Raw genomic sequence first — 26,896 nt, forward strand, 5'->3', positions numbered from 1 at the left:
TCTGCTTGTGTTCCTGCTCTCGCTATCTCTCTCTCTGTTAAATAAATAAATAAAATCTTTAAAAAAAAAAAAACCAACAACAAAGGACATAGGAGAACCAGATAGAAATTGCTGCCTTACAGGGGCCCCTGGGTGGCTCGGTTGAGCAGCTGGCTCTTGGTTTCGGCTCAGGTCGTGATCCTCAGGTTATGATTTCATGGTCCTGAGATTGAGCCCTGCATTGGGCTCTGCGCTGAGCGCAGACTCTGCTTCAGATTCTCTCTCCCCCCTTCTCCCTCCAGCTCATGCTCTCTCTCTCAAATCTGTAAAAAGAGAGAGAGAAATTGCTGCCTTACTGCATGTCATTTCTTACAACAGATCAGAATTAGGAGAAGGAAACTAAGATTTGATGGAAGTCTCTTTTATACTTTCTATTCCATATTTTATTTAACATGTAAGAATAGAATTTATTAGAAAAAATAAAATCTAGTTGATTCTTTGGATCTTTACCAGTGAAACTAGAACGTGAAGCTGAAGAAGAACGAATACGAAAGCACAAAGCAGCTGCTGAGAAGGCTTTCCAGGAAGGAATTGCCAAGGCCAAGCTAGTCATGCGTAGGACTCCTATTGGTACAGATCGAAACCATAACAGGTACGTTATTAGACTTAATTTTTGTCATCTTTTAGGGTTAATGCATTGTTCCTAGTTATGAAACTCTCTACAGTACTTAGAATAGACAAACTATTCTGTGTATGGATTTTGGAAACCATTGCTCATCACACATTTATTGAATGTTTTCTGTGCTACATGCTAGAGTTACAAAGTTAAATAAGACACAACCCTGTTCTTGAAGATACCACAGATATGAAGCCTATATTATGATAGGTGAAATGTAATCCAAATAGAGGTCATTAGAAATGGTAATATATTTTACATGTGTACATTGTGTGGAACCTGAAGTAGAGAAATATTAGAAGTTATAAAAATTACAAATATGAAGCGAATCTCAAATTTCAAAAATGTTGGTATCCTGGGCCTTACTTTATCATTTGTATTGGTCTGAATGTTCAGTGATACTCTGTAATCATCCCCCCCAACAATAAAATCATCCCGTGCTCATGATCTTGTCATTATTTTATTAATATATGGTTGTGATTTATAGGTACTGGCTCTTCTCAGATGAAGTTCCAGGATTGTTCATTGAAAAAGGCTGGGTACATGACAGCATCGACTATCGATTCAATCACCGCAAAGACCGTGCAGACTCTCCTGATGAGGATTACTGTCCTCGTAGTATGTATACCTGTCAGTTCTTTCACTCTGCTTGAGTAGGATCATTATTAAGGACTGTCTTTCCTTAGTCACTTTTTCCATTTGCAAAGTTTCTTTATTGTCTCCTTAGGTAGATGTATTTGAGTGGGGTGGGAGGATGTGAAATGCATTGAAGAGGGAAGGAAACTAACATTTGATTATCAGCTTTGTTCCAAATGTAGTGTGAAAAGATAAAGAGCTTGAATATTAGGGTATTTGGGTATTAGATTTTTTGTTTAAAGATTTTATGTATTTGTTTGAGAGAGAGAGAATGAGAGAGAGCAGGAGTAGGGGGAGAGAAGCAGCAGGCTCCCAGCTGAGCAGGGAGGTCCGATGTGGGGCTCAATCCTAGGACCCTGAGATCATGACCTGAGCCAAAGGCAGATGCTTAACCATCTGAGCCACCCAGGTGCCCCTGGGTATTAGATTTTATATGAGTAGTCTTCAAACTTTGTTTCTTGGAAGTCTCTATATAGGTACCTTAATGGTTGGAATTGAGGTAAAGGGCTAAGAAGACAGTTACATGTCTTTTTGCTCCACTTTCAGAATTTATTTATTCAGTATGTACGGAGCATCTCATGTGTGCTAACCAGTTTTTCATGTTTTGTGATACAAGATAGAAAACAAGACAGATAAGGTCCTGAATGTCATTTAACTAAAATTCTAGTGAGGGGGAAATACAGCAAATAACTAGGTAAAAATAAATGACCGAGAAAGGGTCATAAAGGGGCTCTGATGTTCTTTTTCTTGGCCTGGGTTCTGGTTACATGGGTGTGTTTGATTTGTAAAATAAATATGCAACTATACTTTTATAAATGTGTATATATATATTTTCTTGAGGGATATATATACATTGAACATTATGTGTAACATTTGCAACATTTGTGTGTGTAATATTTCAAGAAAGAAATGAAAAAAATTTTTAATTAAAAAAAAAACAAATGGTCAGGTTAGGTCAGGTTTCCTCAACCTCAGCATTATTGACATTTTGGGTCAGATTATTCTTTTTTTTTTTTTTTTTAAGTCAATAAATTTTTATTTAAGGAATTTCACATGTGATTCCTTCTGCTGCTAATCACCGTAGTTCCTCCAAAGTCAGAATCCTAATCTTCAAAATAGCCCTTTTAAAAAGAACTTGTTCAATCCACAGTTGTCACTGTCAGTCCAGAGTTCTTTCGGTTGGGCTTCTTCGACCTCCACTTGAATATGGACATACTTCAAAAACTCCTCACCTGTCATCTTTGGGATCCAATGCCTTTACTTCAGGGCCCCGTTACGGTCTGAGCCTGGATCTGCCTGGTTCTCAATTTCAAACATCCTCTAAATGTGAATGAGTTCAAATCCTATTCACCCCTAAACCATCACACCCTAGAACTGTACAGATTGTTGGCCAGTGCCTAAGATTTTAAAAAATTTGACTATTAGGTCTTTCACAGAGTTTTAGCAGTTAAATGTCTTACAGTTCTTTCCCACAGATCTAACACATAGTTCTGTGAATAAAGGAAACCACACATATACTCTATGAGGCGTTTCCAACTATGTAGGTCTGCAGTCTTTTTTTTTTTTTTTTTTTAAGGATTGGGGAAGGGTAGAGGGGGAGAGAGAATCACAAGCAGGCTCCACACCCAGCGTGGAATGCAACGCAGGGCTCAGTCCCACGATTCTTGGATCATGACTTGAGCCGAAATCAAGAGTTGGACGCTTAAGTGACTAAGCCACCCAGGCACCCCCAGATAATTCTTTATAGTTGGGGATTGTCCTGTGCATTGTTGGATATTTAGCAGCATCCCTGGCCTCAACGGACTAGATGCTAATAGTGATAACCAAATGTGTCTCCGGACATTGCCACATGTCCCCTGGGAGGCAGCCTGGCTCCCTGTGGAGAACCACTGGGTTAAATGATCTGCAAGCTTCTAGCGGTACTTTTTTTTTTTTTTTTTTAAGATTTTATTTATTTATTTGACAGACACAGTGAGAGGGAACACAAGCAGGGGGAATGGGAGAGGGAGAAGCAGGCTTCCCGCTGAGCAGGGAGCCCGATGCGGGGCTCAGTCCCAGGACCCTGGGATCATGACCTGAGCTGAAGGCAGACGCTTAACTGACTGAGCCACCCCGGTGCCCCATAGCTCTGCTTTTTGTGACCTAATGAAAATTGCTTCTCAAATATTAGATCATTATGTTTCTTTAAGAAATTTTTTAAAAGCAGTTTTCCTTCTTTTTTTTTTTTTTTTTTAAGATTTTATTTATTTATTTGACAGAGAGAGAGACACAGTGAGAGAGGGAACACAGGGGGAATGGGAGAGGGAGAAGCAGGCTTCCCGCGGAGCAGGGAGCCTGATGTGGGGCTCATTCCCAGGACCCTGGGATCATGACCTGAGCCGAAAGCAGACGCTTAACGACTGAGCCACCCAGGCGCCCCAGTTTTCCTTCATTTTAAAGAAACTCCTAACCCATACTTAAAACTCACAAAATTGTTAAATGAGGAAATTAATATGTAGCCTGAAGTTTCACAATTAAGGCCTTTTCTTTTTTTTTTTTAAAGATTTTACTTATTTATTTGGCAGAGAGAGACACAGCAAGAGAGGGAACACAAGCAGGGGGAGTGGGAGAGGAAGAAGCAGGCAGATGCCCAACGACTAAGCCACCCAGGCGCCCGAAGGCCTTTTCAAACTATGTTAATAATATTAAGTGTTAGATTGTAGCACTTTAGTAGAAAAATCTAGTTTTGGTAGACTTTGTAAATACCCACATGAGGGCAGTTATGTTTGAGAGCAGTAAATGTACGGTCAGGATCTTTAGACCTGGGGGAGAGTTTCCAGCAGGAGGAGAGACTGATTTTATGATGTTTTTCAGAAGCTTAATGGGTGTTCTTAGAAATTAGGTCTCCATAGTTCTAGCTCCCAAGAGAAAATGGGCATTCCATCCCTTCACTTCTAGTGCATCCTGGTGGGTATTGTTACTTCATGTTCTCTCATCCAGCATGGCAGGGTCTCTTTAAAATCACCTAACTCAGAAGACTAATAGGGTGATGTGTTTGTAGTGCAGGGCAAGTGCGACAGGTTAAAGGGGAGAGAATGGGAGCAGGGGACAGAACCAATTATACTGTTGGGTGAGGCCTCACAGATTGTCTTAAGATCTATCTGTATTATGTCCTAGTAGTATATAGGAGCTGGCTTAGAAAAAAGTTCATCGTGTTTGACATTTTGAATCCTCCAGCGGTAAGTTTATACTAGTTTCTGTGTTTCACTTGTCCCTACTTAAATACATCCACAAATAGGGGCGCCTGGGTGGCTCAGTCGTTAAGCGTCTGCCTTTGGCTCAGGTCATGATCCCAGGGTCCTGGGATTGAGCCCCGCATCGCATCGGGCTCCCTGCTCTTCCGGAGGCCTGCTTCTCCTCCTCCCACTCCCCCGCTTGTGTTCCCTCTCTTGCTGTCTCTCTCTCTGTCAAATAAATAAAATCTTAAAAAAAAAAAAATCCACAAATAAATGCCTTTGTGCTAAGCCTCACGTACAAGGAGTAAATGGATTATTTGCTTTGATATAGTTACTCAGTCATCCTGCTCCATTCTAAGTTGTGATACTCTAAACTTTGAACTGTGCAACTGTTCAGCTGTATAGAGTATCTCAAATAATGTGCTCTGTGTAAGCTATTTAAGAGAAATTAACACCTGTTGTACACTAGATGTATTTAATAGGCAGCATCTGTGTTATTAGTTGTTGGATTTGGCACTGTCCTATTTAGGTTTGAAACGAGGAATTGGGTATTTACTGTATTAACCTGATGTTTACATTTTTTTTAGGTAAGAAAGCAAACCTAGGCAAAAATGCAAGCATGAACACACAACCTGGACCAGCAACAGAAGTTGCTGTGGAGACCACCATACCCAAACAAGGCCAGAATCTATGGTAATGTGAGCATTTATCGGGTTGCTCTTTCTTTTTCCTTTTTCATGTTAAGAAAATATTTAATATAGTGATACCAGTGATTATCTGTTAAGATCATTTTGTATGACTTTGATTTCTTGGATATGTAACTCATTGCTTTAAAAGCAGGCTTGATTTTGTTTGGTAAGAGTATATTTGTTCCAAGCTTTGGAATTTTATTTCCCCGTTATAATATAACTTTGTATATGTTCTGGGATAGATCTTTTTTTTTTTTTTTTTTAAAGATTTTATTCATTTATTTGAGAGAGAGAGAATGAGAGAGAGAGAGAGAGCACATGAGAGGTGGGAGGGTCAGAGGGAGAAGCAGGCTCCCCGCCGAGCAGGGAGCCCGATGCGGGACTCGATCCCGGGACTCCAGGATCATGACCTGAGCCGAAGGCAGTCGCTTAATCAACTGAGCCACCCAGGCGCCCCTGGGATAGATCTTACATTGAGTTGGAAGTGCTTTTCAATCTGGGAATAGATTTAGGATTTTCATCTTTATTAATTAAAGAATATAAATTGTATACATAGCCATTGATCTGCTTTTCTGTCAGTTCTCTTTTAAGTGGGGAACTAGGTTTTGAGAGGGTCCCTTTTATTTTGTGATTGCATTAACTGTTTTTCCTATGATTGCTTTTGGTTTAATGACCTTTCATTTTTTATTTTTGGGGCAAGTTTACTGTTTTAAGGTGTATGGACAAGTGTGTCAATTAACTTAATAAAATTTGTCTCGTATTTTAGTAGGAAACATTGGTTCCGGTATTCTAGGATAAAGTTAACAGTAGGCCTCATGGAAATAGTAAATTGTTTGTTCTACTTGTGAGCAAGTTTGGAATTCTCTTTTCCCAACTCCCACCAACAATCCTAGATCCCTATCTTAGTATTTGATAAGTTTTCAGAGTTGCTGATTCTGTGTTTCTCCTTGCAGGTTTTTATGTGATAGTCAGAAGGAACTGGATGAGTTGCTAAACTGCCTTCACCCTCAGGGAATAAGAGAAAGTCAACTTAAAGAGAGACTCGAGAAGAGGTAAGGATTTTCATCTTGTTCTCACAGCTTCTCTTCAGCATTAAATATTATAAATATCTAAGGGGTTATATATCCATAAAAGTGATAAAAGTAAATTTTTAAAAAGTGTCTGTAACCCTTTTATGTTCTTATTGCTTGGTATTTTCTTGACTCATGCTTATTTGGAAAAGCATGTTTTTAAACCACGTATATACAGCATAGCAGGATTGTTCGTTGATTAATGTGTGTCATGCACTGAACTGAGATCCTCATTGTAGTTAGACAGCCTTGCAGTTCCACAGCAGTTGGGATTCAGAAGTATTGTCAGTATTTGAAATAGCCAGAAAATGAAAACCCAAATGTCCATCAGCTGTTGGATAGATAAACAAAATGTGGCATATTCAGCCACAAAAAGGAACAAAGTACTGCTATATGCTATAGCTATAGCAGGGCTGAAACTAAAAAACAGGCTGAATCAAAGAAGCTAGACAAAAGGCCCATAATGTCTGATTTATTGATTTATTATTGATTTATTATTGATTTATTTATTTGAGAAAGAGAATGCAGAGAGAGCACAAGAGTGAGTATGAGCGGGGTGGAGGGGGCAAGGGGAGAGGGAGAAGGAGGCTCCCCACTGAGCAGGGAGCCCGATGTGGGTCTCGATCTCGGGACCCTGGGATCGTGACCTGAGCCGAAGGCAGACGCTCACAGGTATGGGATTTCTTTCTGGGGGTGATGTAAGTTTTGGAATTAGGTAGTTTTGATGGTTCCACAACATAAAAATCACTGCAAATGTATGGTTTAAACTGGTGAGTTTAATGTTAAATGGATTGTATCTTTAAAAGCCTCCAAAACAAATACTATCTACATCTAGATTTGCTAGTGTCCTTCTTGTTCTAGCCATTGCTCCTGTCAAAGCCAGGGCAAGGTTTTGGCTTAAGGCCACCTTTAGTATCTGACTGCATGCTTTCATAGTTGCATTTGTGTTTGAAGAAAGAAGAAATGAAAGAAAGAAGAAATCATTCAGTACACAACTGCAACTTTTCCAGACTTTGTGAGTGATAATGGATGGGTACATGACACTAGTTTTAGTCCACTACTTAATGCATAAATTAATTAAAATTTTATTCAGAATCATGGTGTGTTAATATAGATATTAACAGGCAAATTAAGAAAGACAAGGGAAAATGTCAAATATACCCAACCACAAAGGAATATGGTTCTATGATGTGTCTTCTGTTTGGTTAAAATACTGGATTGTCGGGGCACCTGGGTGGCTCAGTTGGTTAAGCGACTGCCTTCGGCTCAGGTCATGATCCTGGAGTCCTGGGATCGAGTCCCGCATCGGGCTCCCTGCTCAGCAGGGGGTCTGCTTCTTCCTCTGCCCTCTTCCCTCTCGTGCTCTCTGTCTCTCATTCTCTCTCTCTCAAATAAATTAAAAAAAAATATATATATATATTGGATTGTCAGGGTTAAAAACAAAACTTAGACTTTTTTTGGTTTGTTGAGCATTAAAAAAAAACCCAAACACATACCTTGTTTTGCTGGTTTTGAACTTTTTAAAGGCTGTCAAGCATATGTAATAGTTGAGACTTAATGTTCCTTAGCATTATTTTACTGAAGAGCCATCCACATTTTGTTCTGTTTTGTTTTGTGTTTAATTAAAGTATAGTTGACATAAAATATATGGGTAGTTTCAGGTTCCATCCATGATTTTTATAACCAAACTCTATCATTTTTCTTTCTATATCCTATTCTGGGAATTTGTGTATAGTCTTTGTGATTTTACTTTATCTGTTCTCTTGGTGGTGGTTATTTGGATTTCCTTTGGGGTAGCCAAGGGGAGAGGATAATGTATCACAGACCATTTGAAGTTCACATTTATAAAGATTATTTATTTATTTATTTATTTATTTGAGAGAGAGAGAGAGAGAGAATGAGATGAGAACACATGAGAGGGGATAGGGTCAGAGGGCAAAGCAGACTCCCTGCCGAGCAGGGAGCCTGATGTGGGACTCGATCCAGGGACTCCAGGATCATGACCTGAGCCGAAGGCAGTCGCTTAACCAACTGAGCCACCCAGGCGCCCTTGAAGTTCACATTTATAAAACAAATATATATACTCTTTACAAGAAAATAAGTGATGAAGGATATAAATTACAGGGTATGCACTCAGTTACTCACTTCAATAAAAAAAGGAATTTTTGCGGATGCCTGGGTGGCTCAGTCGGTTAAGTGGCTGCCTTCAGCTCAGGTCATGATCCTGGGGTCTTGGGATCGAGCCCCACGTCCGGCTCCCTGCTCAGCGGAGAGCCTGCTTCTCCCTCTCCCTCTGCCTGCCACTCTGCCTACTTGTGCTCTCTATCCCTCTGTCAAATAAATAAATAAAATCTTTAAAAAAAAAAAAATTTTTTTTTTTTCAAGATTTTATTTATTTGAGAGAGTACACAAGCCGGGTAAGGAGCAGAGGGAGAAGCAGACTCGAGCAGGGTGAGGGGCAGAGAGAGAAGGAGAAGCAGACTCTCCGCTGAGCAGGGAGCCAGCTGCGGGACTCCATCCTGGGACTCCAGGATCATGACCCAAGCTGAAGGCAGATGCTTAGCCGACTGAGCCACCCAGGCGCCCCTCAATAAAAAAAGGAATTTAAAAACAAAATGATACTAGGCCAGTTGGAAAAAGAGAAGTAAAGTTTTTTGTTCTATCCATTTAACATTTATAAAAATTAATCATATACTTAGCCACAAAAGCAATCTCAACAGATTTTAAAAATAGAGTTTCAGGATACCTTCTCTGATCAGATTGTGATAAAATTAGAAACAAATTCCTTAAAGATGTCCAAAAAGATCTTAACCGACAGTTAAATATATTCCTAGATAACATCAAAGAAGAAAATAAAGGGAATTCTAGAAAGCAAGGAAAGGGAAATCTTTGCAAAAAAACCAGTGGGACACAATGAAGTTGTATTCAGAGGAAAATAATATATAATAAATAAAATGCTTATTAAGAATGAAATGGGAACTTAGTATACTTCAACTGAGATGACCTTGAGCTCTAGTTTTCATTTTGTTGTAAGAAGCCAACAGTGAGGGCGCCAGGGTGGCTCAGTTGGTTAAGCGACTGCCTTCGGCTCAGGTCATGATCCTGGAGTCCCAGGATCAAGTCCCGCATCAGGCTCCCTGCTCTGCAGGGAGTCTGCTCTCCCTCTGACCCTCCCGCATCTCATGCTGTCTCCTCTCTCTCTCAAATAAATAAATAAAATCTTAAAAAAAAAAAAGCAGGCAGCAGCAGCCAACAGTGAAGCTTACGGACTTGCCAGTCTATTGGTGGGACCTCAGTGGGTTAATCTTTAGTGTGAGAGTGAAATTGAAGGTCCTTGTGTAGAGTTTCAGCCCTGTTTCACGTTTTTACTATGTTATGAGGCATTCCAGGCAGGTGATTTAAAGTTGTCCCAGGTTGGTAGCATTTCCTGGTAACTGACGTGAGCAAGTGCACATTCTCTGGAGGAGCACAACTTGAAACCAGGCCTCAAAGAATTTCCACAGATAAAATCCCAAGAAACTCATGGTAAAAAGGTAAAAAAAAAAAAAAAATGCCAACCAGGAACCATGATTGAGAGCTAGGTAAAGCAGGACACTTCAGGTACTAGGATTATCAAATAATTGAAAAAAAGAAGGGTGTTTTTCAAATGAATCAAGAATAAGACAAATTTGAAAATTTGTACAAGAAACACGAAACTAAAGAAATCACCAAGGAGAGATGAAGATCTGAGTAAGTCTTCTAGAAGTGAGACCTGTCATTCAGAGTTTATTTTCCCTCCCTTTCCCCAACTTTTCTAGGTACCAGGACATCATTCATTCTATTCATCTGGCCCGGAAGCCTAATTTGGGTCTAAAATCCTGTGATGGCAACCAGGAGCTTTTAAACTTTCTTCGCAGTGATCTCATTGAAGTTGCAACAAGGTTACAAAAGGGGGGACTTGGTTATGTGGAAGAAACATCGGAATTTGAAGCTCGGGTAAGAATATAAGCAAACACCCTTAGGAGATCTGTTATTCATGGAAACTCAATTTGGAATTATTCCCTGATATTGTTCTTGACTTCCCCAGATGACCCTGGAAATCATGTGTGGGTTTGTTTTTGAAAGACCTGTGGAACCAAAAATTCTCCATGTACATTTGATATTTTTCCTTTGATATCCAGAAAAATCTAATCATTGGCTTAGATCCTTTGTTCAAAAGAGCTTTTCTGGTTTTGTTTTTTTAAGATTTTATTTATTTTTTAAAAGATTTTATTTATTTATTTTAGAGAGAGAGAGTGAGCATGAGCCAGGGGGAGGGGCAAGGGAAAGGGAGAAGCAGACTCCCCACTGATCAGGGAGCCCATCACAGGGCTGATCCAGGACCCTGAGATCATGACCTGAGCTGAAGTCAGACACTTAATGGACTGAGCCACCCAGATGCCCCTAAGATTTTATTTTTAAGTACTCTCTACATCCAGTGTAGGGCTCGAACCCCCAACCCAGAGAACAAGAGTCGCACGCTCCATTGACTGAGCCAGCCAGGCACCCCAAAAAGTGATTTTCTACTAAGTTGAATGAAAACTGGTCCTGGAGTCACAGTCTTGAAACATTATTTAATATATCTATAATATGCCCATGTGATTGATGCCTGTGCTTTAAGATCTGAAACTTGTTTGTGTATCCCTGTTTTGTCTGTCCTTTATACCGATCCAGCTCAGTAGGGTTATGCTTAATGTTGGGTAGCACTCATGCTGGTAAGTGGGTACATTTCAAGGCCTGTTTAGAGTCCTGTCAGTGCTCAGAAAGACCCTCACATGAATTCAGGAGACCCCATGTTCCACATGAGATAGATTTAGATATCACAGCTGGAGAGAACATTGAAAAATACTGTCCATCAGAAAATACTAAAATGCTTTTTACTGATTTTAAATAAAATCCATGTAACTCCAAAGATACTAATAATTGTGGGTTTTTCAAATTATTCATACGTGTTACAGCATGTGTGTTAGTCATGTGTTTTTTTGAGCAGTTGCATCTTTTTTCTCAATTTGTAAGTACATTCCATTTCTTTAAGTCTTTATATCGCTTTGGGATACATAAAATAACCCATGGAGTTGATAGGATAAATCTTTTACTGTAAGACTTTTGTATTTCTATTTCTTTGCTATTAGAATTAGCATATTATATATGCATCTTATATATGTAGCTTTCTCTTTCTCCTTTTTAATTTTTATTATTTTTTTTGAGTAATCTCAGTACCCACTGTGGGGCTCAAACTCACAATCCTGAGATCCAGAGTCACGTGCTCTACCAACTGAGCCAGCCAGGCACCCCCAGCCTTTTTTTAAATTAGTCTGGTTATTTCTGTCAAATAAATAAATAAATAAAATCTAAAAAAAAAGGGGGAGCGCCTGGGTGGCTCAGTCGTTAAGCGTCTGCCTTCGGCTCGAGTCATGATCTCAGGATCCTGGGATTGAGCCCCACATCGGGCTCCCTGCTCTGTGGGAGGCCTGCTTCTCTTTCTCCCACTCACCCTGCTTGTGTTCCCTCTATCGCTGTGTCTTTCTCTGTCAAATAAAATCTAAAAAAAAAAAAAAAGTCTGGTTATGAATTCATAGTACATTTTGTGGGAAAAAGGATTTAAATATCTTTATTGTTCTAATGATTTTTTTTTTTTTTTTAAGATTTTTTTAATTTATTTAATTGACAGAGACACAGCGAGAGAGGGAACACAAGCAGGGCGAGTGGGAAAGGGAGAAGCAGGCTTCCTGCAGAGCAGGGAGCCCAATGCAGGCCTCGATCCCAGGACCCTGGGATTATGACCTGAGCCGAAGGCAGACGCTTAACAACTGAGCCACCCAGGCACCCCTGTTCTAGTGATTTTTTAAATAATTATTCAACACTAAATATTTTGCTAGTTTCAAATACAATATTTACTTTTTTGTTTATTTTGCAAATATTAGTCAATTGCCTACTTTGTGCCAAACCCAGGCTCACACCTTGCTAACATTGGATTATCATCATTCTTTGTTTTTCTTTATAGCTATAAAATGGTATTTTTTAAATTGACATGTTTTGCATGACTGAGAAGGTAGCGTTCACTCAAGAGTGTGACTTGGATCAAAGTGATTTTGCTTCTGTCCTTATCCATAAAATAAATGTGAGGCTTAGATGACATCAAATATGGAAAGTGTATTACCTGGCTTATAGTTTGTAAGCCAGTGGGTCAGTAAATGTTTATTTTCCTTCTCAGTTTTTCTTTGCCTTGAGACTGTAGTTTGCACATAGTAAACACCCAGTTGCTGAGTGAATGAATGAGCTCCCTAACTTCCTTAATTAAGTAGAGCAAGTTTCAGCATCCCATGGGTCCCATTGCTGGGTAAATGGAGGTAGTCAGCTGCTTTTAAAGGTATAAACCACCCATTGAACTGAGGACCAAGGCAAATTCATGTTGTGTGACCCATTTGGGGCCCAGATTGATTTGAATTTAGTCAAGGATAGTCTCCTTTTTTTTTTTTAAGCAGACAACATGCGTTATTTTGAGTAAATACAGCATTTTACTACCACATGTGGGGAGGGGTTAGCTTCAGTAAAAGGCCTTTACCTCCTAGGCAAACCCCCAGTGAAGTTGCTTTTGGATAAACTTTCCCAGTGACACTGAAACTGGTGGGGAGCTGCTACTGAACATGCTTAAAATTAGCTTCCCCCTACAACCCACATCAAGTAAGAGTAGTACACAGAGATGACCAGAGTCGGGGTGTGGGGAGGGGAGGATAGTCTCCTGTCATCTTGGCCTTTCATTCATTCTCTTGTTTTCGTCATTTCCTGTAGGTGATCTCATTAGAGAAACTGAAGGATTTTGGTGAGTGTGTTATTGCCCTACAAGCCAGTGTCATAAAGAAGTTTCTCCAAGGCTTCATGGCTCCCAAGCAAAAGAGAAGAAAACTCCAAAGTGAAGATTCAGCAAAGACGGAAGAGGTGGATGAAGAGAAGAAACTGGCAGAGGAAGCAAAGGTATTTTGTTCATGAAGATGTGGTTTCGTAACTGTAGGAGAGTGGATCTGATTTTAAAATAGTCTAACCCAGTGCTTTTACCTTCTGAAAAGCACTGTTCCCTGAGCCAGTGTTCCATTTTTCTCACTTCTACTAAATGTTGTGGCTTTCAAACTGGTCTGTGGAGCACAGTTGGATAAAGTCTCACAGTGCTCCCATCTCCTTTTACCAGGGCTGTAATTGATTTTTAAAAGGTGGTAGTGGTTTTTTAAATTGTTAAAAATGGTGATAAAATACACATAAGGAACAATGTAGCATCTTAACCATTTTTATGTTCTGTGTTGTTAAGTACATTCACAGTGTTATGCACCTGTCACCACCATCCATCTCCAGAGCCTTCTTATCTTCCCAAACTGTAACTATGCCCACTAAAGACTACCCATTTCGCTGTCTCCTCAACCCCTGGCAATCCGCACTTTATTTCTGTGTCTATGGATTCAACTGCTCTGAGTATTATTACATAGAAGTGGAATCACAATATCTGTCCTTTTTTTTTTTTTTTAAGCGAGAGCAGGAACACAAGCAGGGGGAATGGGAGAGGGAGAAGCAGGCTTCTTGCCAAGCAGGAAGCCCGATGTGGGACTCGATCCCAGGACACTGGGATCATGACCTGAGCCGAAGGCAGACGCTTAACAACTGAGCCACCCAGGCGCCCACAATATCTGTCCTTTTGTGACTGGTTTATTTAACTTAGCATAATGTTTTCCTTTGTTAAAAAAATTTTTTTGTTAACATAATGAATTATTTGTTTCAGGGGTACAGGTCTGTGATTCATCAGTCTTACACAATTCACAGCACTCACCATAGTACATACCCTCCCTGGTGTCCATCACCCAGCCACCCCATCCCTCCACCCCCTTCCACTCCAGCAACCCTCAGTTGTTGTTTTTTTTTTTCCCCGAGAGAGAGAATGAGAGAGAGCACGAGAGGGAGGAGGGTCAGAGAGGGAGAAGCAGACTCCCTGCTGAGCAGGGAGCCCGATGTGGGACTCGATCCCGGGACTCCAAGACCATGACCTGAGCCGAAGGCAGTCGCTTAACCAACTGAGCCACCCAGGCGCCCCAGCAACCCTCAGTTTGTTTCCTGAGATTAAGAGTCTCTTAATGGATTATAGCATAATGTTTTCAGAGCTCATCTATGTTGTGTTATGTGCCAGAATTTCCCTTTAAGACTGAGTAATACTCCATTCTGTGTATATACCACATTCTGTATTCATCTGGCGATGCACTCACTTCCACCTTTTGGCATTGTGAGTATGCTGCTATGGACTTTTAAGAGTTTGTTGGAGCATCTAACTGGGGAGTCCAGCTGTATACCCTTGACTGAAGGACGATCCTGATCTGTCAGAGAAGGTTGTCCTCTATGGCCAGGTGCACACCCTGGATAGTCTCCTGTCATCCGCACAGTGAGGGAGGGAGGAGACAGCCATCTAACCAGCCACACCAGCCAGAGTCATCCTGGAGAACAGTGGGATGACAGATATTGGGTCCAGATGGCCCTCACGTCCAGTAATGCTGCTGGGAACACGGGCATACAACTGTCTGTTGCAGTTCTTTCAGTTCTTTTGGCTATATACCTAGAAGTTGAATAGCTGCATCATCTAGTAATTCCGTTTAACTTTTTCAAGAAATGCCTTGTTTTCCACAACCTTGCACCATTTTACATGCCCACCGGTGGTGCACAGGGTTCTCATTTCTCCACATCCTTGCCAATGCCTGTTATGTTCTGTTTCTGTGATTGCAGTCATCCTGATGGGTGTGAAGTGATAGCTCATGGTTTTGATTTGCATTTCCCTAATAATTAGTGGTGAACAATGTACTTGTTGGCCATTTGTCTGGGGAAATGTGTCTTTGAGTCCTTTAGCTGTCTTTTAATTGGATTATGTGTTTTTTGTCATTGAGTTATGTAGGTTCTTTATATGTTCTGGGTATTAATCCTTTATCGGATGTATGATTTCCAAATAAATTCTTCCATCCTGTGAGCTGCCTTTTCATTCTGTTGATGCCATCCTTTGATGCACAAAAGTTTTCAGGTTTGATGAAGTTTGCCTTACCTGTTTTTTCTTCTGTTGCTTCTGCTGTCGGTGTCATATCCAGGAGATCATTGCCAAATTTAGCGTCACAAATCCAGTTTCCTTCCCCTCTGTTTTCTTCTACAGGTCTTAGAATTTAAGCTTTTACATTTAAATCTTTGATCCATTTTGGGGCGCCTGGGTGGCTCAGTTGGTTAAGCAACTGCCTTCGGCTCAGGTCATGATCCTGGAGACCCGGGATCGAGTCCCGCATCGGGCTCCTTGCTCAGCAGGGAGTCTGCTTCTCCCTCTGACCCTCCCCCTCTCATGCTCTCTCTCTCTCTATCTCATTCTCTCTCTCAAATAAAAATAAATAAATAAATCTTTGATCCATTTTGAATTATTATTTGTAGACTTAAGGTGTAAGTTCAATTTTTTGCATGTGGATATCCAGTTTTCTGGTTTAAGTTTTAAAAGTAACATGCTCATTGTAAGTAAATCCAGTGTGAGAGGTAAGTGAAATATGAAACAACTCCCATCCTAGTTTTGCTCCCCAGGATTATCAGTCTTCAGTATTTGGTGTGTTTTTTGTATGCACACGAAGATAGTTTTACTGGAATTTTACAGAATGGAATCATCTGCGTCATGTTCTGCAGTCTCTTATCCATCAACATACTCTGTCTGTCTCCCTGCTTTCAGTCCATTATAGATCTGCGTGATACCGTGTTTTCTCAGCGCATTAATTCCTCACTGATGAACTTTATGTCGTCTCTGGTTTGTCTTTATTAGAATAGTTAGCAGCTCCAGTTTTTTCTGTTTTGTCTATTAGCTTTCTACTTAAGATTACTTACAAAGAAAAGAAGTTGAAACCACTGCATTAAGGGAAATGTCCCAGGCATCATCCCATAGAATACCTCCCTTTGTGTTTGATTTCTCTCTCCCCCTTCCGTATGTCCTTCTTTTCGAAACCAGCTGGTAAAGACTTGGCTTGGGCAGTCCTGTGGTGGGTCCGGAGGTTGTAGTGATGAGTAGAAGCCAGAAGTCCTTGCCCTCCAGGAGTCCTGTTGGAGTGGGAGGGATGGTTGTGGTGGAGTGACGAGAAAAGGTCCTGACGAGAAAGCGCAGGACTCAGCCTACCTGTGAGGGACACCTGGGGCAAAGTAGGGAAAACTCCCCAAAGGAGCAGATGTGTCAACTGGGGTTTGAAGAATAAATAGGAGTTAATCCAGTCATGGAAGGGGGCATAGGCCTGGTTGGATTGAACTGAAATTGGCTTTCTCCTCTTTGACAGTTGCTCCTTGTTTTGCCCTCTGAGTTTACACAGAATGAGTTTTCCCTCTAACCTCAGGTATTTGTATACCGTTGTCACGTTCCCGCATTTCTTTCCAAGGCCAAGGTGATGCATGATGAAAGGAGAGTCCTTCTGGGTGGGAGGGTAAGTGGAGCGGAGAACGAAGATTCAGTAAGATCAAGGTCTGTTCATGTCAGTATCTTTCTGGGATTGGGTTCTCTCTTCCTGTGTGCCCCTTTTAATGGCCACCTGGTATGCAGGTCACCTTCCAGATAAAGTCTAAGACATTAGTTTATAGTCTTCTCTGCTAAGTCTCTTCTCGTTAGGCATCAGTTTTAGCCTTGCCAAGTACTGCATGGGTTTTGTTTTTAACTCTGTCCAGAGGAGTCTCTTTCTTGACGTGATCTTTCCTTGACATTTCCTTACCAGTAACATTTTCTTCTCGTTGGGAAGTAGTGGCTATAGAATTCTCGTTAAGTTCTTTTTTAGTACTCCTCCCCATAGCAAAGTAACCTCTTTTTAGCTTGTCATATGAGACTTCATTCTTAGTTTTGATTGGGGAGGAAAATTTGAGCACTGCAGATTTAACCTTGGGGCCCAGACACATAGTACACAAATGGAAAGCATGGAAGAGTTTCTTGGAAAATCAATTAGGTTGCCTACTAAGTAGTTCAACAATGTTCTCCATTAAAATGGCATTATGCCCTGCCTGCAGTTTCTGACCAAAGGTCAGCTTTGCCACAGCTCTGAAATTTTCCACTGTCCTTTGCCTTGAAGGTTTCCACTGTCCTTTGCTTTGAAGGTTTCCACTTAGCCCAGGCCAGCGCTTTTCGGCGGGCACTAGGTGGTTGTGTGAGTTAGTTAGTATCAGTCTTTAATAAAAGTAGATTGTTGGGTGCCTGGGTGGCTCAGTTGGTTAAGCGACTGCCTTCGGCTCAGGTCATGATCCTGGAGTCCCGGGATCGAGTCCCGCATCGGGCTCCCTGCTCAGCAGGGAGTCTGCTTCTCCCTCTGACCCTCCTCCCTCTCATGCTCTCTCTATCTCATTCTCTCTCTCAAATAAATAAATAAAATCTTGAAAAAAAAGAAAAAATAAATAAATAAAAGTAGATTGTTTCTCGAACCCCCTTTTGTAATAGTCCTGATGACTTCAAATATTTAATAATGTATCTCATTTTTTTGTCTTAAGTGGGAAAGACCTTGTGTAATTTGGCAAAATCCTGGGTTCTGTTAGGCTCTCTGTTTACTTTGGATGCATTTGTCCTGACAACCTGATTATCTGATTTTCCACTTTAAATGTTCTTTTGTGGAAGAATATGGTCGGAAGCCTTGTCCTGTCCTTGCAAGATAGGATGTTGTCTTTTTACTGTTAGTAAAGGGATTAATATAGACTTTGCATATAAGCTGGCTTCCCTTTGATTCTGTTATATCCACTTCTACGTAGGGACCACCTTTATTTAAACGTGCTAGAGAATTTGAATTTTTCTTTTTTTTTTTTTTTAAGATTTTATTTATTTATTTGACAGAGAGAGACACAGCGAGAGAGGGAACACAAGCAGGGGGAGTGGGAGAGGGAGAAGCAGGCTCCCTGCAGAGCAGGGAGCCCGATGCGGGACTCAATCCCAGGACCCTGGGATCATGACCTGAGCCAACCAACCGACTGAGCCACCCAGGTGCCCTGAGAATTTGAATTTTTCATCAGAATAATGTGTTTAGCCTCCCAGAAGCATTGTGAGACACAGGATTTTACCAGATACCACCAGTGTTGAATGTCAAAACTTAGTTGCCACTGTTCATCTGTTCCTAAAAACTGTGTCTTTAAAAAACAAAAAAACCCAGTGTCTTTGAATATTGTGTGGGGTTTTTGTTTTAATGTGCTGGAGTGTTTGGAATTTTTTTTTCCAGTGGTAGGAAACCAGGATGGTCTTTCAAATCTTGAGTGCCTAATGTTTTGCCCTCAAAATTAGAGGTTGGTTGGAATCTAGGCTGGCCTAGGTGGATAACTTTGTGGGTTTAATAGGATGCTAGTGATTATCCGGTATCTCTAATGTCAAGAGCATCGGTATTGGGGATCTGGAGATGTGAAGGAGACCTGTTCCCAAATTGCTGTGAGACCTTGGGCAAAAACAATAAATGAAGGTTATACAAATGTTCATAGCAGTATTATTTATGATAGCCAAAAAATGGAAACAACCATTTTTTCCATCATCTGATGAATGGGTAAACAAAATGTAATTGATTGATCCATACAATGGAAGAATATTCAGCAATTAAAATGGAATAAAGTACTATGACATGCTACTATGTGGATGGCCCTAGAAAAATTATGCTCCAAGAAGCCACACGTTATATATGAAATGTCCAGAAGAAGAAAATCTCTAGACCAAAAGTAGATTAGTGGTTGCCTAGGGCTGGGGAAGTGGTAGTTTAGGGTGTGGAATAGGGAGTGACTACTAGTGGGGGTACAAGGTTTCTTTTTGGGGTGATGAAAATGTTCTCATTAAGATTATGTTGATAGTTGTACAGCTCTGCAAATATATGTAAACCATTATTTTCTTTACACGTGAACTTAAATTATATCTCAATCTGTATTAAAATGAGGTTAAGCTTATTTCTAAGATCTTTCAGGGTTGTTTTTTTTTTTTAAAGATTTATTTATTTGAGAGAGAGTGTGAGTGTAGAGGGAGGGGCAGAGGGAGAGAGAATCTCAAGCAGACTCTGCGCTGAGCCTGACCTGGGCTTGATCTCATGACCCTGAGATCATGACCTGAGCTGAAACCAAGAGTTGAATGCTTAACCTACTGAGCCACCCAGGTGCCCCAGGTTGTTGTTTTTTTTGTTTTTTGTTTTTGTTTTTTTTTTTTTAATGAGGCCAGATGCCCTATTGAGTGCTCAAATCTTAAAATTTATAGGAAATAAGTAAAAGGCAGTACTGTACTATCTGCTGATAGGACTTTTTCCTGACTACTTGTGTGCATCTGAGTGTCCACTAGAGGACAGCAAAGCTCATATTAGCCATTTTCAGCCTTTTCCCAGTAGGCACTCTTTTTAGGGGCTGAACCTAAAATTCTTAAATTTATATTCCACAGGCGCCTGGGTGGCTCAGTCGTTAAGCGTCTGCCTTTGGCTCAGGTCATGATCCCAGGGTCCTGGGATCGAGCCCCGCCTCGTGCTCCCTGCTCAGCGGGAAGCCTGCTTCTCCCTCTCCCACTCCCCCTGCTTGTGTTCCCTCTCTCGCTGTGTCTCTGTTAAAAAATAAATAAAATCTTAAAAAAAAAATTATATTCCATTGACAGGATGTTGGTTGTTAGCGCAATAAGAGGACCTGTGCGGTAGCTATATGTCAGCTCTCCACTGCCCTTCGGGAGAAGGTCAGCGAGGCAAGCTGTGGTTGTGGACCTCACAGTTTACGGAGGAGCTCTGAGTGGGGAGGAAGGCAGCTGTGCTGTATTTTGAGGACAGTTGTTGAAATAGCTGCAGTGGAAGTTGGAGTAAGGAATGGGTCAGATTCCACTAGAGCTTTAGCAGCTTCTCATTTTTGTTGTGTTTATATTACGTATTCTTGTTATTTATGAAATTACACACACAGGGCTCTCTGTGGTTCTCTGTTTCCGTAAGAAAGAGAAAGGGCAGCCTTTGTTCCCCTCTCTCTACCTTCCCACCACAGCTTTAGAAGTAGCTCAGCTACAGACAGGCATTTGTCTGTGCAGATGCTTACCTAATCATTTAGGCAAGAAATACTTTGAAGACCTAAAAAAAACACATTTGACTTAATGAAACAGTAATACAAATAAGTGAATTATTTTAAAATGGCATTTCTGTTTTTCCTTAGAATGTCTGTTTTATAGGAGTGAGGGTTGTGTTTTATCATTGAAATTCCTGATTGTATTTTCCCCCATCCTAACTGTGTTTTCCGTGGGTAATTCTGAATTAATTTGCATTTTCTGATGATGGGAGGAGGCGGTGTCTATTAAGCTGAGAGTAACTGCCCAGAAAGAAGTCAGCCTGAGCCCTGGCCCTCTGAAATTTTCACTTAGTTAGAAGTTGGTGATAAAGTCAAGAGGAATGCTTTGTATCAGTACTTAATATTTTTAAGTGTTGTTGAATGCGATATATATAGTATTTACTGTAATATCCAGGCCCTGTAGTCTGGGATTGTGGCACATAATGCAGAGACCCATCATCTTATTAACCAAAGTTGTGTTAGCTCAGGACATGGTTGCATGCTAGCATTTCCATAAATGTTAAATGATACTGAATTTTTAAGTGGATTTCACTGGAAGAGATGGGTCTCTGATCATCTCCCACCCCTGCATTAATTCTCTGTGTAACTTTTGGCAAGTTTTTTCACTCTTCAGAGCCTTGATTTCTGCTGTAAAATAAATGGGTGAGGGTGGAGAAGCTCTAGGAGGTAAACGTGCTCAGCATTCTCTCGCCTCTTCTGTTCCTAGTGCTCTCGGTGCATACTCTGCCAGTATTATGTGAAAAATCTACATGTCATGTCCTTGAGGTCATTGTAGTAATGCTGACTTGGTTTGGTCTCTGTTTAGGTTGCATCTGCTCTGGAAAAATGGAAGACAGCAATACGTGAAGCTCAGACTTTTTCCAGAATGCATGTTCTACTTGGGATGCTGGATGCCTGTATCAAGTGGGATATGTCAGCAGAAAATGCTCGATGCAAAGTTTGTCGAAAGAAAGGTATATTTAGATCAGTGTTGCTTATCTGAGTGTAGTAGGGACTAGGATTTCCATTCCAAAGATATTTCCTCTGCTGAAGAATTCTGTGCACACAGCTTTGAAGTATAGTGGGACAGATTTTACCTTCCTCTGGAGGTCTGTAAAATGCTACTCTTTTAAATAACATGACAGTAAATCAGAGCAAGCCCTTTGTTCCTCAGGTTTGAGTATAAGAGCAGTTTATCTCTCCAGTCTTTAAATTTTCTACAGGGAACACATTAACCTAAAATTTTAAATCTCTTTTATCATCTCCCGGAGTTTTTAGTCATGCACGAAGTAAGACGTCTGCCAGCAGAGGGCAGTATTTGCACACTGGGAGGAATACTCCGCTTTGGGCCCTCTGCCACTGAGTCCTACAGAGCAAGGCATTTGGGGCTCTTTAATGGTCACAGCTCTCAGAGCCCGTGTAAAAGGAACTTCATGACTAATAGCCCTCAAGCGATTGACTTCTCAGTGGCTAACGTTATTTTGTGAAGTAAGTTAGGATTTAAATCCCAAGGATAGAAAGATCTGTGAAAAATCTATCAGTTGCTCTAAATGCTGAAGTTTCAGAATGAAGGTCGGAGAGAGAAATGACCATGTGAGGTTGGTTCTGTGCATTTTTGACACCGAGTGGTTTAAGAGAACCGTATCATATAGGAGTTGGGAAGCGTTGGGGGTCGAGGAAGAGGATGGGCAGGAAATGTAATACTTCATGTGGGATTCATCTCTTAGTTTGAGATGAACAGCCACCTTTCCTGCTACGACTTGGTTTTTGCTGCTACTTTGTAAATGTTTTAACTGTCCTCCCTAGGCCGAGCTAGATTTGGGGATATAAGTCAGAAGACCTGAGTCTTAAATTACCAGTATCCTAGTTTATGCTACATTTCTGATCAGAAATGACTGTATTTAAAAAGAAAGTGATAACACTATGCTAGACTGTTTGCTCCCCCATGCTGTTAGTCAAGGGTGAGTGGCTCTTTGTTACGGGCTTGCGGACCGTTGCCATGCTCCCAACAATGCTGTACAAGTTTTTCTCTTTGCAGGTGAGGATGACAAACTGATCTTGTGTGATGAATGTAATAAAGCCTTCCACCTGTTCTGTCTGAGGCCAGCCCTCTACGAGGTCCCAGACGGTGAGTGGCAGTGCCCTGCTTGCCAGCCTGCGACCGCCAGGCGCAACTCCCGTGGCAGGTGAGAATTTCTTCTCTCAAAACAAATAAGTGAAATGGCTGTTACAGTTAAGCTTTAGTTACTCAAACGGAATGATTCTAAGGAGTTTTAAGTTTATCTTTTGCGTACGGAGCCTGATCATTGGGGTTACTTAAGTAGGAGCTCAGAGGGCTCTGATTTCATTTTAGCTTGATGTTGACATTCCTGGTTTTCACTGCCAGACATGTTCTGTATCTTCTGGATCATACCTTCTCAGATAACAGTTTATCTCCCTTTGCCTTAACGCTTCTGCTTTGCCCTCTTCTGAATTACGTCTGCAACCACCCCCTGCTCAGAGTCCTGAAACTCATGACCTTCCTTACCCATACCTGTTGTTTTCCTTCTTTATCATGATTAGAACTCTGGGGTCAACTTGGACATCTTCCTCTCCCTCATGCTCAGTTCATTTACGTCAGTTCCGTGTCCAGACATCTCATGAGTCAGTCTCCTGCTGCCCCTCTCTGTGGTCCCTGCTGTCAGTTGACTCTCTTCCATCTCTCCTCTGAGCTCCTTCGGTGGCTTCTCAACTCCTTAACTCATGGTCTTGCCCCTCCTGTTCATCCAGCTTTGGTGTGGATACCAGAATGGTTATGTAAGGCATAAAGATAAGTTCGTGTCACTATCCTAAAACTTAAGTCTTTCCATTGCCTCTAGAATAAAGTCCAAACTCCCTGGCCTGATTTTTGAGACTCTTAGACAATACCGGTCTATGTTTTTATGAGCCCTTATTCCCATGTTGTGTGCTTGGTGCAGGCTGTTGACTGGGTATCCTTGTCTGCTGGGCTTTCCTCCTCGCTGGGAATATTCCCTCTCCCCAGAACTGAGGGAACTGACTACAGCCTATCTAAAATGTCACTGCTTGTTTGAGATGTTGTTTTTATATTCTTAGGGTAAATTCTTCCTCTCTGTGTTCCAACCAAGCGTCCAATCTCTCAGTCTTTTGGTGCATCTTGCCTCTATGGTTAGTCTACATGTTGACTGTCTTCCCACGAGATTGTTAGTACCCTGAGGGTAGAGGTGGTGCTTTGTTCTTCACCCTGATCCCAATAAGGCCTTGTGAAGAGGATATGCCTAATATTTGCCAAGTTAATGCCATTGTTTTCCACATTGCAGTTTGAGGTGGTGAAAGAGCAGCTTATAGGTGCTCTGGTTTGGTCTCTGAGAGGGCAGAGCTGTTTGACCCTGACCCCATCTAACAGCATTACTCAATTATTTCTCACTCCGCTCCCGCTGCACTTAGAGCCAAGTAAGGCACACTACCCTGAAATGGCGGGGCTTTGGACCAGCTGTTCTGAGCTGGGATTACCATTGCTTTGATGTTATGGTCATCTGCAAGCTGTTCTACTCCTAGAAGAGGACCGTCAAGGTGGAGTAACACCTGTCCGGGCTGTTTATCCTTTCAGTCCACCCCAGAGTTGGGAACAGCTTTTAATATCTGAAATGTTACATTATCTGGGTGATTTCGTGAGAAAAAAGGAATGAATAGGTTTTGTATTGTTTTATGTGAGGAGAGGTGGGGTTGTATTTTGATCTTGATTTCTGTTGCTATTGGTGTCTTATCCAAAGCATTTGGGGCCTGTTGGAGGAGGCCTGCTTAGGCTTTCATGCTGTTGCCCGTGTCCTAGCCTTGATTCAGGCTCCCTGCCCTCAGTCATCTCATCTACCCAGTCTGTGAAGAGGATCCCCGTGGGCCTTCATTCTTTCTTAGGACCACTTTGGCCTAGACCCGCATTCCCTACATCTGTTTCCCTCCCCACAGAAATTACACCGAAGAGTCTGCCTCTGAGGACAGTGAAGATGATGAGAGTGATGAAGAGGAGGAGGAGGAGGAGGAAGAAGAGGAGGAGGAGGATTATGAGGTGGCTGGTCTGCGATGTAAGTATTCAGTTTGCCTTTGTAGTTCACCTCACAGTTTTCCAAGCTGCCCTGGGAAAGACTGGGTTGGCAGTAGCCACCCACCCACCCAGCGTTGCCGTCGGGCCATCATCTTTCTCTCCATGTTTTGGCTGTGGGGTGACTCCACTGCCGTGATTTTTGAAGGGATTTTCAAGGTGCCATGTAACCACCTTCCTAGTGGGAGTTGGATGGCTTGGTCTTAAGAACATCAGCCCTGTGTAGATCCATTTGGTCCGACATTTAGTGGAATTCAAGGCTCCAGGTGTGTTTATGACGAGTCTGCTGGTTCCAGCCTCTCAGTGTATGGGGACAGTGGGGACCATGGGTAAGGAAGGCCAAGGCTCACTGTCCTCTCCTAACAGTGGTTTTGGCTGTGCTGCAGTGTTGCTTTCAGAGAAGTGATTTTTTCTCTGGTCACGTGATTTTCTCATCATAGTGTGCAGGGATCTAGCTTTGCTAGTTTGAAAAGAGAAGACTAGTTTTTTCATGGCTTAGGGTGGTTGTTAGGAAGGTTCAGATCTGTTTTTGACTAGATGCCAATGGGGGATTTTGGGGGGGGCGGCTCTTCCTTTACACTTAACCGCGTTGACTCTCACTCTTTAACAGCCATTTTTCATGAGGCATTTTCATGGTTAAACCTAAAGCTCTGCAGTCTAGTGTTTTACAGCTTCCTCCAAGGGTATATATATCCAAAATATACCCTTCTTTATAGATTAGTAGAAAAGAGACCACAGATCAAGATTTTGATGAGCTTTTGAAGAGATGGTACAGTTCCCAAGATCACAGCACTCTGAGCGTTTAGACCTTGGTATAAGGAGTCTGAGAAGATGCTTGGCATGACCAGTTTTACAGGAGGGGTGCTGCTAAAACCTGAGGGGTTTGGGTATGTACGCCTGTCCCCATCTTTCCAATCTTGCAGGGCTCTCATTTGGAATACCTTAATTTCTCTCGTTCCTACAGAGCTCCTTTTGTTTGTTCACTAGGCATGATTTCCCAGTTGTCCAGGGTCAGAACACAAGTAGTCCCTTAACCCCAGATTATGAAGAGACTTCGTCTGCTAGCTGGAGAATATGATTGGGACGCAGGGTTGTCAGGGAATAGATTGTGAATGTGACAGTGTACTCATTTTGTTTATTTTCAGAGTAGTGATAGCTTTCCACTTGCAAGTTACTGTTTTCTTTCCAAAAAAATTGTTCTGTCCAGCTTTCTAGGGTCTTATCTGCCAAAGGGGTCTGGGAAGTATTGGTATCTGAGAACCCTTTGTCTACTCCACCTTTTAGGCCACCAAAGATGTGTTCCCTAGTTCCCAACTCAAGGCCCTGGGTTGGTGGCCGTCTCTAGCATTTTGAGTTTCATCCTTGGTGTCAGTTTCTTATTCTTTCTTCCAAGCCTGGTCTTGAGCTTAGAGATCTTAAAATAGCCAATGAAAGGTTATCAGGGTCTAGAAGTAGAATATGAAACATTGTTTATTGATTCTTTGTGTCATTGGCTTTGTATACCCTTGTCTCTGTCCAAATGTCACCTCCCTACTTTGAAGGGAAAATGTGTTCAGTGGAGAAGCTCTGAGCTAATCCTAATGGAGCATCACTCCCTGAGGACGTATTGAGAAATATTGGTTTGTCTGACATCAAGCACCCGTTGTCAACCTGAGACACGGGTCATCTTGGGGGCCTTTGTATTCCTTATTCTCCCTTTGGGGGTCCTGGGCAGGGCTCTTATGGAAGTGGCCTGGCCCATTGTTTGGTTTTCAGAAATGCAAGAAAGCAGGACTGGGGCAGGCCTTTAAATTGGATTCACTGAGGAAGACTTCGAGTAGATAACAGCTTTTCTCCCCGAAGATTGTGGTGGTGAGCATAGGATTATTTGGGGGAACTAGGAGGCGAGAACTGTCCTACAGTCAGATTCCATCTCACATGCAAGGACACACACTCACAGGTCAAGCTTGGGCTCTGGGAATTCCAGGCAGACCTATTAGCAAACGGCCTCTCCTCCAGAGTGAGTCAGCTTGCCATTGACTCCTTCAGAGGCCTCGTTCCTAGGAGTAGCTGTGAACAGAGCGGGGACAGAGAGTAGCCATTCTGAAGGAACTGGCCTTTGGAAGAGATTCTTAGAAGGTCTTTGGCAGTTGATGAAAGGTATCCATTCATCTGCTTCTCTACCTTTAAAGTGTCATGTCTGATAGGGCAGGAGAGCAAGAGCAAGAGCAACTTAGGACCAAAGGGAGCAGTTGCTCTGCTCGACCAGATGCTCTCCCCATCCCGTAGGCATGCTCCCTTCATCCTCCGTTGTTCAGCTCTGAATCCATATTTTCTATTATAGTGAGACCTCGAAAGACCGTCCGGGGCAAGCAGGGTGTCATCCTGGCTGCGGCGAGGCCAGGCCGCCGGCCAGGTAAGAAGCCGCATCCCACCAGGAAGTCTCGGCCGAAGGCGCCACCTGTGGACGACGCGGAGGTTGAAGAGCTGGTGAGTGA

General features: G+C 41.9%; 1 protein-coding gene across 3 annotated transcripts in view; it reads left to right on the plus strand.

Moving 5' to 3' along the window:
• Positions 1–26,896, plus strand: part of BAZ1B (bromodomain adjacent to zinc finger domain 1B) — a 73,978-nt gene that overhangs the window by 41,128 nt on the left and 5,954 nt on the right. For all 3 annotated transcript variants that reach the window (XM_064593129.1, XM_045875549.3, XM_064593130.1), the window contains 10 exons: positions 493–631; positions 1,143–1,273; positions 5,094–5,199; positions 6,149–6,247; positions 10,063–10,240; positions 13,076–13,258; positions 21,150–21,297; positions 22,362–22,509; positions 24,287–24,402; positions 26,743–26,888. In XM_064593129.1, the coding sequence (XP_064449199.1) occupies positions 493–631; positions 1,143–1,273; positions 5,094–5,199; positions 6,149–6,247; positions 10,063–10,240; positions 13,076–13,258; positions 21,150–21,297; positions 22,362–22,509; positions 24,287–24,402; positions 26,743–26,888 (1,394 nt within the window). The remainder of the gene's footprint in view (positions 1–492; positions 632–1,142; positions 1,274–5,093; positions 5,200–6,148; positions 6,248–10,062; positions 10,241–13,075; positions 13,259–21,149; positions 21,298–22,361; positions 22,510–24,286; positions 24,403–26,742; positions 26,889–26,896) is intronic.

This window comes from Mirounga angustirostris, unplaced genomic scaffold (genome assembly GCF_029215605.1).
Source record: "Mirounga angustirostris isolate CCGP_5_RB_7025 unplaced genomic scaffold, mMirAng1.0.hap1 SCAF_5, whole genome shotgun sequence".
Lineage (NCBI taxonomy): Eukaryota > Metazoa > Chordata > Mammalia > Carnivora > Phocidae > Mirounga > Mirounga angustirostris.